The 14,310-nt window shown below is 39.7% G+C and overlaps 1 protein-coding gene across 1 annotated transcript in view; it reads left to right on the top strand.

Moving 5' to 3' along the window:
- Window positions 1-14,310, top strand: part of ca16b (carbonic anhydrase XVI b) — a 113,641-nt gene that overhangs the window by 35,173 nt on the left and 64,158 nt on the right. The window contains exon 2 of the mRNA XM_056438494.1: window positions 546-650. Coding sequence (XP_056294469.1) covers window positions 546-650 — 105 coding nt within the window. The remainder of the gene's footprint in view (window positions 1-545; window positions 651-14,310) is intronic.

The following is a 14,310-nucleotide window of genomic DNA, read 5'->3' on the forward strand; positions in this document are numbered from 1 at the left end:
AGCATACATAGTGTACAAGAAAGTAATATAAAAAACATAATCTATTAATATAATATCTCAATATAAAAAACATGGATTTTGTTCCATAACGACACATTTATATTTCCAATGACATTTTTTAATTCAGAGCCTTACTTACAATCATTTATCTGTTCATGACAAGTACATTATGGTTCAGTATAATCATGTTTTATTCCCATATAAAGGGTTTGCCATCGTTAAGAGGAAGTTCGAGAAAATATATTATTTTTGTTGTTGCCCATCCCTAGGAGAGAGGGGATGAACCTCAGTGGGCAGTGTCAAAGTTGGGCACATTACACACTTATCCATCACCCCAACTGTCATACTGAAGCTGCATTGAGGACACATTTCGTTCTGCATTGGCACTAACGATCCTTTAATTTCTAAATCGCTAGCCACATTGTTGCCATCTTTTGACATCAGCCATGTACATTTTTAATAAGCTGTTAAAGTATTTGTTCCTGCATTGATTGAAGTGTTTCTTTCCTTGTGGAGTTTCTCACTTCTGTGTCTGCCTCCCACAGTTACATCAGGTGGCCAACCACACCACGATGAAGACAGGCACCATGGGACTTTGGGCGTAATGAGGGACAGGAGGGCAGCTGGTGACCCCTATTGGTCCTATTCAGGTGAGCTCTCATTTGTGTGCTGACCAGAGACTTCAGTTGGATGGGAAATGCATTTATTTGACTGGCTGTATCTTGCACATCATATTATTCATTTTGTCGACCATTCTTACAGAAACCGCTATTTCCTCCTCACTTCTGTAGCCAGAAAGCCTCAATTGGCATTCATATAATTGTGTACCTGTACTGTATGTTTTCATTACCCTTAGTAACTATAATTATACTAATTCACCAGAGAGAAAAACACTGAAAACATTTTTTTCACATTGTAGCCATATTTGTCTTTATCGCTAACAGACTTGGCATTTCATTTCTGTGAATTGAAATGCATGACCATCAGTTCATCTATATTTACCATTACTCTTCAACAACATGATGTTTAAAAATACAAAAGTGAAACAAGTTGCCTAAAGCACAATTGGGACCATTAGGATGGATGTCCTCTGCAGTCCTCCATTTGTTTAAAAGTGTATTGGATAAGAAATACACAAGGCCTAGCTGTGAAAGCCGAGCTTAATTAGTTGTTTTAATTAATGCTTTTATTGTGGATAATATGCATCCTTTTAATGGCAAAGGAATGTAGTCTTTCCTCTCCCTTTTAATCTCTCAGCCGTCTACCTTGGAAAAATGGTTTGAAGTGGCAGCCCAAAGTGAACAAGCCGATGTACTCTCTGATGAATGATTCATTTTGTGCACTTAAATGCTGATACATATTCTCACAGTGGCATATGTGCATTTGGGTGGTGAAGTGTGTTTTTCAATCAAAATTGGCACATTGATTTGTAAAGACTGAAGTCTTTAAGGGGGATCAGCTTTGTTATAAGCTTTTGAAAGTTGTCTGCAAAAGACTGCTCACTAGCAGCTAACGGTGCTCACAGCTAACGGTACTAGGCTTCTGGGCTCAGATTACAGCATACACTGAGGGAGAGATGATGTATAATACTCATATACTAATATGAATCCTGTACAGGGAAACTTTAAACTGAGGGTGGTCAATTAGCAAAAATATATAAACGCTTGATTCGACAATATGACCAATCATATTTGAGTGTGTACATTCTTAGTTTCTTAGCTTTTTGCATTTTTGGGCAGACCAGCAGATGCGTTTTATTTTGGCGGGCATTAGTCCTGATAATCAGGCATGCATGTTCTTGAAGAGCGCTGCTTCACATTCAACTTTACACATTAACACAGTGCAAACACAGCCCTCTGTTGGCCATTGAGCAGCGCCGGTGGGAAATAGAGGTTATGTGCTTTGATCGAGGGCACCTCACGGGAAGAGCTCAGGAAGGGAGGAGCAGTGAGTTAAATTTTATTTACAGGTTTCAAGGTCCAAAAACAGCCCATAGCAAATATCAAACTTGGTCCCTCTGCTCTTTGAGTGAATCACAGCTCTGAGCATTATTGTAGTGATGGAATATTTAGTCTTTGGCACTGCTTTTCCAATAGTTTAAGGCAACAACTGAAAAAGGAAACACAAAAAGAGAGCAAAGAACTCTGAAAGGTTTATGTTTGTTTTTTCATAAAAGTGGATACATTCTTTCATGATGTCAGTGGTTGGTGTCCCACTACTGCTATACAACACTGCAGGAAACCATAGCTGCATTATATTTCTTTCCATCTTAAGTGTATCCTTTTTTCATTGTGCAGATCTTTGATTTTACTTTAATGATTGCTTATTTAAATTACAATTTTCACCACATTTTCACTAGAGGGACCAATCCCAAGTCCAGCAGGATCTAATCTTATTCACGACTGGTTCTTCTTTATTTTCGAATTGAGACATCCTTTTTTTTTTGGATTTAGTGCATTTCTTTGCTGAGTTAAATGAAAGGCTGCATGTCTTTTATTTGATAGAAAAGTATGTGTAATTTTGTGAACAGTCGAAGCTGCAGGCTGATATAATACTCACTAACATTCTGTAACTGTTGTGAGGGAATATCCAGCTTTGCTTCTGTGTGCAGTTGTGTCATTTATTATCGAGAGGCAAGCTGGTAATTTGGAGAAGATAGGATCTCTTAATGTTAAAAGTTTTTAGACAGGGAGGGCGGACACAAAATGAACAAACATCGAGCTGTGGAAGTGGTTGACATTAGATAATTTGGGACATTTTAGGCTCGTGCAGAGCACTGATTCCTACCACTGAATGCAGCTGGCTGATTGTACTGAGAAAAGGGGAAGCATTGATGGAACACAGAAATGTCCATGGCTTTGGAAAGGTAATTAGAGGCTTAGGCTGTGAATGGGCGACAGAGGAGCGTGCTATAGCATCTAAATGGTTATTAAGGCCATTTTCTCCGTGCAAGTGAGTGTAAAAGAAATGCACACAGTCGGGTTAGCCTGAAGCTAGAAGGTACTGATGCAAAATAGACTTCATCTCTATGAGCTAGACACACAACATACAGGGGAGAATATCACCCATTGTTTCACAGACCTCCCACATCCTTCACTATGTATCCTGCAGTTGACACACTTCTGCCGGAGAGAGCTGTTTGAAGACTGAGGAACAATTTAGCTAGGAAATACAGGGGAGTCAAAGTTTAGGAGGTCTCTTGAATCCTTAGTTTTGTTCTGATCAAATGTCCGAGCTGTAGAAGTTTAAATGGACACTATATAATAATACATAACATTGATTGCTAAGTTTCTACATTGCTTTACATGTTGGGTAGTATATGACACAGTGGTTTGAGTTTTTTTATTACGTAATGTTATTAAAGTCTTCATGATGAGAAAGATTACCCTTGCATTTTACACATTAGCTCAATGCATTGAGGAATAAGGCACACCGTGCTATGGGAGCTTGTATCGTTCCATGACATGTCACCTTCTTGTGTGCTTTGGCTATGAACATCATTGTAAGTAGCCTTGAAAACCTGCACTCTGAAATTTGATTAAAAGTTATTTAGGGTGTTTGTATGTGTGTGTCTGTGTGTCTATGTGTGTATGTGTCTGTGTGAGAGGGATGATATCATACTCACCATAAGACTGCCTCAGGCACAGGGCTATGCATAATTTCCCCTTTTTATATCTCTGCAGGTTTTCACATCTTCTGTTAGCTCCTCCGGTTTATGGTTTGGGCCAATATAGGCAGTAGTTTGCATTTGACTGCACTCTTGTTGCTTTATTGTTCTAGTTTAATTACAGCACAACAGTTGGAGCACCTTAATGTGCATTTACAGAAGCATTCGGCTTGATCCCGTTTAACAGTGTAGAATACAAAACAAATAAGAAAAAGCAAAGCAAATCCGTAATGGCATTAGATGTGGAACATTATACATTAACACAGAGAATATAATCTACACTCTCTTTTTCCTTCTTTTTTGTTCACTGCATTATGAGATTACGTTAATTCCTGAATTAACTTGCATGCCATTTCAGAGTTCAGACTGATATGAAGCAATCATTTCCAATGAAATATTGATATTCTTGCTGTGCTCACAGGAAGAATTATTGATGTTGATTCGAAAAAATGTGAACTGTGCTTAATTGGGGAATTAATAATGCAGTAAAGAGCACACGTTGTACTGTAGCCCAAACCCCTCAGATGTTATGGTAGTCTACCTCCACAAATGAATAATATAGCTATTAGACACTGCACCTCCAGTGATTTTATTCCCATGCACTCCATACTCAGAGCTCTGTGCTTTGCATTGATAGAGCTCCGACTGCAGCAGTCATGGATGTTTGGATGGAAGCCATCCCGACAAGCTGCTGTAGCCACTGAAAGAGCCTGCGATTGTCTGATACGTGTGGATTATATTTCCCACTTCACTGAGGATTCCTGTGATCATTAGTAATCTTTCCACTCATGTCTCACGTAATGAAGTGTCATTTTCAATCAATTGGTATGTTGATCCAACTTAATTAGCACTTTATAGGATGCAAAACAAGATTAGGTCTCTCAGTCCTCTTAATTGCCAGTTCTGTTTGTTTTGGCTTTGAAATGACCCTGAATTCTACTGCTGCACCACTTTCTGTACTTTCAGATCCATCACATTCTTCTTCTTCTTTAAAATACAAAGCTAAAATTGCACTGATGAGGTACCCCCAGCTCTTGAGATAAACATGTCAATCATACATTATTCTGCAATTGGTCAATGTATCTTGTTAATATAGTCTTTATAAAGCAGAGTTGTTTGCTTTAAATACCTGTGATGAATTTGTTCAGAGTTTTGGTTTCAGTTTCAAAATGCAACTATGTTGGTCGATTTGTTAAATCCTACGATTCATACAACCTTAAATTGGCTTGATGCGTGTGAAGGCAGTGCACTTTGTCTGTTGCGCCATGACACCGCCCTGCAAAGACTGGAGGGAAAAGAGCAATGCCATGTTGTCATGGTGCCCGACAGAAGGAGCTCTGCCTCCTGGAGTTAATGAATCGAGAGGAGGATTGCCCCCAGTAGACCTCCATGTATGAGAAGCACTTGACTTTAAAGCAAAGCTCCCTGACTATGGGGCTGTGATCGGGGGTATGCATGGAGGATAAAGTATGGGGCATATTATACAGGGATACAGGGACAGACTCTTCAGGGATGATGCTAAAAATATCAGCCCTAACTGAGGTTTTCCTATGAGTTTTCACGGATAAGAAGATGGAGGTGATTTTTACATAACTCCGGAGAAATTGCCACACTTTCATTGATGAAATCTGATTTATTTTAAATAATGATGTTTTACTCCACTATTGTTTTGAGGCAATCAAATATTATATCTTAAGGTTTTATGCAGGATTTGTTTTGTGAAGTGAATCTTGAGCCACAATTTTTGTTGTCCAAAGCAACGCTGCAAACCAATCGTTAAATCAGATTTCTGCCAGGATGAAATACTTCTAATGGCAGCTGAACATCAGTTGAATTAAATTTCCAATCATCATCCAGTCCCATAACCTATACAATATGCCCTGTAATATACAGTACATTTCAGAAGCAGTTGTTTCAGCAATATTTGTTGCATTACCTCGTAACACAAATATACATATACATTAGTAGGTCCTTTGGTGAACATATTCTATCACTCCATCGCTTTCCACAATCACTATTCATTTACATAATATGTCTGTCTTTTTTTTGCTTGACTGCACCCAGTCTGCTGGTTGGTGAAGCCTTGGGTTGCTCCCAACCTCACCGGCTAACATTGAGTTCAGCTTTAAAGTAACAGATTCTTCTTTAGTGCTCCGTTACTCAGGCTGTGCTTAACCACTAACGGACTGTTGATTGCAGGACTGTTTCCTGAAGTGCCATTTCCTACGATATCTATAGTCAATTCTTACCAACATGGAAAGGGTGCACTCAGTGAAGTGCAGCTCTCCGCCAGGTATGTTTGCAAAACAAACTGATGGATTGTGTGTTTGAATGAATGCAACCCCTGATTGGCTTAACCCCGGCCGGCCTAAACCGAACATCAGATGCGCTCTCATTTTGATCGATACAGATAGCGCCTCGGCTCGGTCTCACAGGCGTAACCATGACTTGAAGGTTTATTAAGGCTTCACGTGGATTTCTTGGAAAAAACGTTCGTAAACGTGACGTTGAAGCTCGATAAAAAATAACACAATAACTGTGTCTCTAGCTGCTGAGCCAAGGCGATGCAATCAGGTGTTTGTTTGTTCCGTTAGCTGGTAACCGATTATACCGTCCAAAACTATAAAAGTGTGCAAACAGTCAAGTATTGTTTTTTTGTTTTTTTAAATGTAAGACTTAACACTGGTGGTGGCATAATAAACATCACTACCAGTACACGTCAGACGGCCAGGTCATGTCAGGTGTTTAGGAAGGCAACAACTTTACCACATTAAAATCCTGGATTGTCACCTTCTGGCTACTGCAACTCCTTTGAGGTGAACGTGTGAAATTGTGATTTATAAATAAAATAGACTTGTCTTGACTTTTACCCTGACTGTGTGTGTTTGTGTTGCACTCTAGAGTTATGCCCTGTATTGAAACCGTTTCCCTTTAATTTTGGGAATAGAAACTCTGTTCATTTACAGTAGGGCCCTTAGTAACTTTGAACTTTGTTGTTCTCATCCTGCAACTTTCCTCTCCTGCCTCCCGTAGCCCCAGCTCTTTCTGGACTTGATTAATTTCCTCCTCCTGGGAGAACATAGAGAGAATACTCTGTCTTACAACCCCACATTTATAGTCACAGCCATTATCTGTGATGATGGAAGCACAACACAATGTCATCGATATTCCTCTAGTCTTGTTGATGTGTTGCGTCAACCTGTAGTTATGCCTGCACTCATTCTCTGAGAAAATGAGAGGTGTAGGAACACTAATTATTAAAAATGAATTTTGCCAGGGCCCAAGCTGTCTCATTTTTCATCTTGGTTATTGCTAGCAGTTTGGATCAGCCTTTATGTGCCAGAATTGGTCCATTTGTCTCCGTCAGGGGTGGGCCTAAGACAGATGTGCCAATATGGCTGCCGAAGTTCTGTGCTGGGGTAGAGGCATCTTAATTCTCTATGATGTATCATGCTGGCAGCAACCAATTTAGCAAAATTGAGCTCCAAATCATCTTACTTCCCACTGCCTCTGCCAATCTGTTTCCTTTCTCCAGATGAGATAAATATGTTAAGGATGGAAATAAATTAGGGCTTCCTGTACCCTGAACCAACACTGTATCAGTGAGGTATTGTTTTGAGTTGATTGTGTGTATTGTCACATTGGCATGTCAAGAGAACAGTGTCCTGGTCATGTGTCATTAGGATACATAAAGCTAAGGTCCGATGTACAGCAACAGCAATACATAGAGCCAGTTATTCTAGTTTCCCTGTATTGGGCAGATTGATGTATTGGACCGACAGGTTTGTTATGTGAACCTAATTAATTTAATTTCAGGTGTCACACAGCGTCGGTGTGCCTCGCGGCAACACATTAGACCTCGTTGGTGGCTCAGGTCCAACATAATGGATGTGGGCATGCTTGGCCTGCTGGGATTTCAATATTGAGGAAGTTTGAGATTGCCAGCCCACAGGTTTCCTCTCTAATGTGGTTATGCTGATGAGCTGGAATGAGCTAGCTAGCAGCTCAGCACATTTTTAAACTCATAATCATGATGACTTACTTTGTAATGAGTGTATATACCCCCCCAAGAGGTGAGGAGTTAACTGCAGGGGGCAAGGCCATGATAGTTGCATAATGGCACAATGCTGGAAAATGTGCAATACTTCGCTTGACTTTTAAAACTGTTTGACAATTATATGTTAAAATGCTGAGAGGCATGTAAGAATAAAATTGCACCTGCAAGAGAGTGTAAGTGTATAGAAGCAATTGATGGGATTTAGTACTGCATTGATTCCACTTCACTGATGTTTTCCAGGCTTGTTAGATTGTTTATCCTGTGCTACTAGTCTAGCTTATTGAATTACACTGTTAACAATTGATTCCTGTCTATATTCTAAATTATAAGGGCTCTTGCTGTGTAAACATGCAGCCCTTGTTGTCCCTGCTTAGCTTGCAGAACAACTGGAAGACATAGAGTAATGGCTGTGGGGGGGTAAACTGAGTTTATAGAGGGCAACAGCTCAGAGTGGTTCACGCCTGATTTTTGTACTATGTTGTTTTGTTGGCTAGTGGTGCCTTAGGGCTGGTTGATATTTTTTGGAGGGCGTTTTTCTGTCATAAATATGCATGAGATAAGATTGTTGTAATTTTGTAATTATTGGGTCTGTAATGCGGCTCATTAATCACACTTCTTGTTGGGTAGCTTCAAGTATGAAGTAAGTTAAACACTCTAAATGTAGCACGCACAACAACAACAACATATAATCCGAAACGACCTGCACCCTTATTTTTCTGCAATCTCAAAGACATTTATGCTAATCTAGGATGATCCAGCTTCATATTCCAGCAGTAGCAGCCAGGAGAAAGAAAACTCTGGCCTGTCATTCTTTGTCTTGTCGAGTTTCATGACTCATTTAAATGGGAGCTCATATACCTGCAAGGGGTGATAAATAATATAGATGTATCAAGAAGTTATTGGGGTAGAAGCTACTCTTTGCATATTGCAAGAAAGCTATTACACATTTTAGAATCCAAACGCCCTCGGTTTCTACATCTGAGTGCTGAAAATGACATTTCATTCAGCAAGAAGGCAGGATTTATAAATGACTGTTAATTGATTTGAACAAAAAGAAATCCTCATGTGTGACACATTTTGAGTGTGCTAATGTCTCCAATTTTCTGATATTTATAAATGAAGCCATTTACTTCCTTTAAAAAAAAAAAAGGTGCATTTCTGGCCTCTTGCAGCATAGGGGCACTTTAAAAGCAGAGAGGGCCAAGGACCATTTAGTCGGTTAACCATGTGCACACCACAGCCTCTGCTGTGTCAGCCAATAGCTGCTGTGGAAACCACAAGCTCATATTTACATTCCAATTAGGTGGCACTTACAGTAAAATGGATACAATAAGATTGGTGCATGTGTCTGTAGGAGAAATGCATAGTAAAGGTGCAACAAAAGGCATCACTGAAGGAGAATTGAGAATTTATACATGTACATTTAACTTTTATTTTGTAATTTTATGTCCATACCTAGATACCTGGGAGACCTGTCCACGGGAGCTTTAATTATGGAATGAATTTAACCGATCTTCCTCAGCACTCGCCTCTCCTCTGGAATCAATTTTTCTTTTCCTCTCCGTGAGCTCCCTCCTCCCTTCTGTCCTTTAATTTTCTTCCTCCTCTTTCTTTTCTAATGCTAGCCGCATCTTTTTTCTGAGCAGGGGTTTGCATGTGAATGCTATGGGGGTAGTGAGGAGGGTGAGACATAGCGTAGATTAATGCTGGATTTAAAATGGCTTCTTGCTGTGCTTAGCTCAACACTCATCTGGGGATGTGATCATGTGCTATCTTGTGATTTGTGGCTTAATTAGCATTTTTGGGGTACCCAAGGCTAGAAAACCATTCCAGTTTCTATCTCTGCTGCACTTAGTTTAATTTCTTCCACTTTCTTGCCTCTGAGTGTCTACTGACTGACACATGCACTCACATATGCACACACTCAAGCTAAGGATGACTGAGAAACCACATAGATAAGCAGAGGATTTAGCCGTGTAGATGGAGGCTTTTCCATACAGCCCATTTAATAAATGCATACAATCTGTTTGGTTCAGGTCAAAGTGTACGGGTGAAATAAGGAAAGATAATTTGGCTCAAATCGGTGCATAACTCTGCAAAGAAGGTTATGTTAAGATGACCCCTGGCTGTCTGTTTTCTGTATCTCACACAATGACTATCTTTACTGTGTTCAGCTGTGATCCCTGCAGGGCGCTTATACAACAAAGAGGAAGGCACTTATTAAATCTGGGGACTTTGTGACCTTTCCTATGCAATCACACAACTCTACTGTGTTATCTAACCAGAATATTCTGACTTCTCACACTGTTCAGTGGGGTTTTGTTTTGATTTCCATACATATGAATGCTGCTTGCTTATTTGAATATCAATCTATTCTTGTTAGTGAGTGAAAATATGACATGAGTACTACTATTGCAACTACTTCTAGTAGTACTTCTAGGAAAGGCTATGGTAACATTTCATTGTTGTCTCTGTGATTTAATTGTTATTTTGTATATCTTTGATCATTGAATCTCTGTCATGGTGTGTAAGCCTGTGTTTGTGCACACTGATGTGTGGCCAGGTCAACTAATAGAGAAAGAGAATAGCTCATAAGCCTTTGGAAGATAATTACAATGTCAGGGCCGTGCATGTATCTCTGTATCAGTCCCAGACAGCTTGTGTACATGTGGTTTGTAGAGTTGATCTCCACTTTGTGATGAAGGATGGAAATCTGATGTTGCATTGCATACTCCCTTCCCAATTCACTCATTCAAAATCTGTATCTGATATGGACAACTTGTAATTGTCCATATCAGCTAATTAGCAACTAATCTTAGAGACAAATTGTGTTCTCCACATATTTTGTCAACAAGACAATGTATGTATTGCACAGTATATCTTAGACATTTTGAGAGGGGATGCACTGTTAATTTCGAGAGGGTCATTATAATATTATAAATGCCAGTCTTCACAGTGTAAAATTGGCAAACGTCCAAACTCTTAAAATGGCAGCTCTCCTAAAATAACATGTACAAGCAGGCAAAATAAAATACCAGGTACCATGTCATCTTAGGGTTCACCGACCGTGTTGGCGGAGATCTTCCACCTCTACCTGCTGGCTGGCTAATGGTCTGCTTACTGGGGACCTCATGCTCTGGGGTCATCCTGCTGCCCTGTCAGGCATGAGTGAGAGGCCTCTGCATGTCTCACTACCTCTGTCCCCTGGGAGGCCGCAGCCTCTGACTGCCTGCTGTCCGGTCACTTTGGTCCGGACTGAAATATCTCTTGGATCCGGTTAAATAGTTAATAGTTAAAACTGAATGAATGTTCATGATAGTCGTGGTTCTAAGAGGACATATCCTCATCACTTTGTATCATATTTGTGGTTTTGAATGAAACGTCTCAACATCTATGCCATTATATTTGGTATTCATATGACATTACATTACATGTCATTTAGCTGACGCTTTTATCCAAAGCGACTTACAATAAGTGTGTTCAACCATGAGAGTACAACTCAAAACAACAATCAAGAAAGTACAATTTCTTAAAGAAAGCCAAACTACAAAACGCTATACCTAAGTTCCATTTAAGTGCCACTGAAGTGCTAATCGGTTTTATGCCCCTCAAGATGAACTACAATCACTCTGGTCATGTCTTCACTTTTCCTCTCGCCCCACCATCATTTATGACCACACGCAACACTAATAACATTCTCATCAGCTTGAGCTGTACTTTGTTTTTAGTGCTAATAAGGAAATGTTGTAATGCCTGCACCCACAACTTGGATGGAGAATATGGGGAATGTTTTACCTGCTTCATACCCTTATGGTAGCATTGCCATTATGAGCATGTTGGCATGCTGTTGTTAGTATCAGTGCTTAAGTGCAGTCCTGCAAAGCTGTCAGACTGTTTGCAGCAGTGTAGTTTGTCATTTGGCATGAATGTGTTTGGAGGAGTTCTATATTTCGCTCTACTTTAACCAAATGTGTTCTTAAAAAGACAATGAGAACATCATCTTGAGTTTACAGTTTCCACTTATACCCAGTCGGACCAAAATGAGTTAATGACTTCTCCGCTAGTGAGATGATTATGTGGTCAAAGTTGCCTTCTTTAATCGTCAGGTGTGGGAGTTTACAGCTTAGTTGAAGTTCCTAGAGCCAAAGAAAAGATAATTAAACTAATAGATGAAGCTGCTTAAATGGAATATGAGGGTATAGCAGCTCAGAAAGAGGGGATGGCTTAGAGTGAGATAAGGTTCTCACTGAAAAGAAGCGTAACAATAAGAATAGATGGAAAGGGCGATGTGACAAATTAAATATGGATTCTGCTATATTTCTGGTGTGTGCGTGAATGCGCTTGTGTGTGTTTGTGTCTGTGTGTGTCTGTGTGTGCGCGTGCCTTGGTGCACAGTCCAAGTATGCAGCGCCCTGATTTTTAAACGATTTGCTGTTTCCTTGTGCACGATTACCAACATAAATACATATTGTGCAGTTGTTCGCACACATGACGGTATCTTATCTACTTCAGCCTCAGTGCTTCATCTCCATTCTAATAACTACTGAAATACTCACTAATTATTCCATAATATAATATTGACTGTAATTTGAATGCAATTGCCATTTCTTCTATTAAAACGTCCATCAGACGAGCAGCTGCAAGACATTTATGTGCACTGAGGTTAGCGTCTGTGCTTCCGACAGTTAGCTGATATGAAACCGTTGCCCTTGGACATTGTGGAGTAATGTAGTGTCACTAATCAGTGTTTCACTGTGCGGCTCTACAGAGGAGAGCTCTGTGTTCTGCTCGGCAGAGTGCTCACCTTTCCCTCCTGTTTGCAATTAGCAAGAGGTTTCCTTGCACTCATGCAGTGTTGGAAGAGGGCAAAACCCCGAGAGAAAGAATTCCCAAGCAGCAGTTTTTCCACAGTATCAAATTGCTTTAAAATGTGCGTAAAAGCAATCATTACGTTTTATTGGCCATTCTTTTTTTGATATCTTCAATAAAATAAGAAGTCCTTTTCAAACCCCCAAAAAATGTCAGTTGTTATGAGTCTGTTTATTTTGATTAAAATATTGATTTGACAATTGGTGGAATTAAATTATTGAAGATTTTTTACAACAACTGTTAGCACAGTAATGTATATGCCAAGAGCAACATATTGTTATTTTAAGTAGAAAGGGGCACTCAGATTGCAGATCTCCTCTCAGTATCTGCTGTATTGTGTGATTGAATGAATACAACCCACAATTGACTAACTCCGTGTGGAGATACTAATGTGCTGTAAGGCGTCGCAAAACAAACTAAAATTCAAATTCAAAATCAGTCGGTGATGTATGCATCTAATCGGCTTGAAGTCATCGTAGAGACATTTCTTCTTGCCAAAATGAAACTGAAAGTGAGGAGTCAGCAGGCTGTCAGTGGCAGTCAAAAACGAGCAAGAAAATATGTTTTAAGAACGTATGAGTCTCCTTAACTCTGAGACGTCTTTGCAGCCTTGACCGGCCACCCACAAATATTTTGCAGTTTGCTGCAGCAGAATGCGGTATTAACCGTGGACAGACACAGAGGGGAATACTCACTCAGTCGCTCACAAATATACACCTAAACCACGAAAATGTATTTATTTATTTTTCATATATTTAGTTTTTTTGTGGCGAGGTCATCTATTGACACGATGGACGCAAAACAAATAACGAACAAATCTGTCTACCTACAAACTACAATACAATAAATAAATAAAAATACTATCTGATTCAATCCACATCTAAGGGCCCTGATGAGTTTGTGTCAACTCACATGTATTTAAAAAGTTGCACATTTTTCACACTTTTACATAAACATTGATACGTTGAACTGCATGCATTGGCTGACACTTGAAGCCATTCTTTTAACAACCAAAAGAGTTGTAGCTTAAACATGCCCGTTATCATGCAGCAACATGAAATGGACAGACCTTTGTCTTGTTTATATTTGAGAAAATTACATGGGAGAAATCTACATAATCAGAGGTTTACTCTAACTTGTTTAATTTGAAGGATAACAGGGTGCTGGGAGGTATTGGAGGGGGCTAAAGCTAACTGTGGTTTAAGAATACTTGTTTTCCTTTAATTTTGTCTTTTTAAGTAATACAGCAAAACTCTTAGTCTTGCTATTGTTTTTATCTCCAGCATAATGTGAAGACTGACTAGCAGAATATGGAAGTTCTGGAAAAATATGGCCAATGTATTTTTTAAAGTGAGCTACACTAAGCAGATATTTCACATACTGTATCAGTGTTTAAAAGTGTGGTCATCAAATTAAACATGAACTCTCACGCATTGACTATTGAAACTCATGCTGTGGACAGTAATCACTTATAGGTCACACCCCTTTTCTCTTTCCTTTTGGAAAGTTGATATCGGGCTGAATTACTTTGTAGACATTTTGAGTGCAGAAAGACACTGCAGTCTACAGCTGTTTGAACTGACATAGCGATCTGTCCGCCTGCTGCCTCTTCTCCAATCACCTGCCTCGCCTGTCTCTGAACAACAGCTGTGCTGTGAGGCAGAACAGACTTAACAGGGCCACGTAAAGAGTGATGGAGCACAAACTGCACCCATCT

This window comes from Pseudoliparis swirei, chromosome 18 (assembly GCF_029220125.1).
Source record: "Pseudoliparis swirei isolate HS2019 ecotype Mariana Trench chromosome 18, NWPU_hadal_v1, whole genome shotgun sequence".
Taxonomy (NCBI): Eukaryota; Metazoa; Chordata; class Actinopteri; order Perciformes; family Liparidae; genus Pseudoliparis; species Pseudoliparis swirei.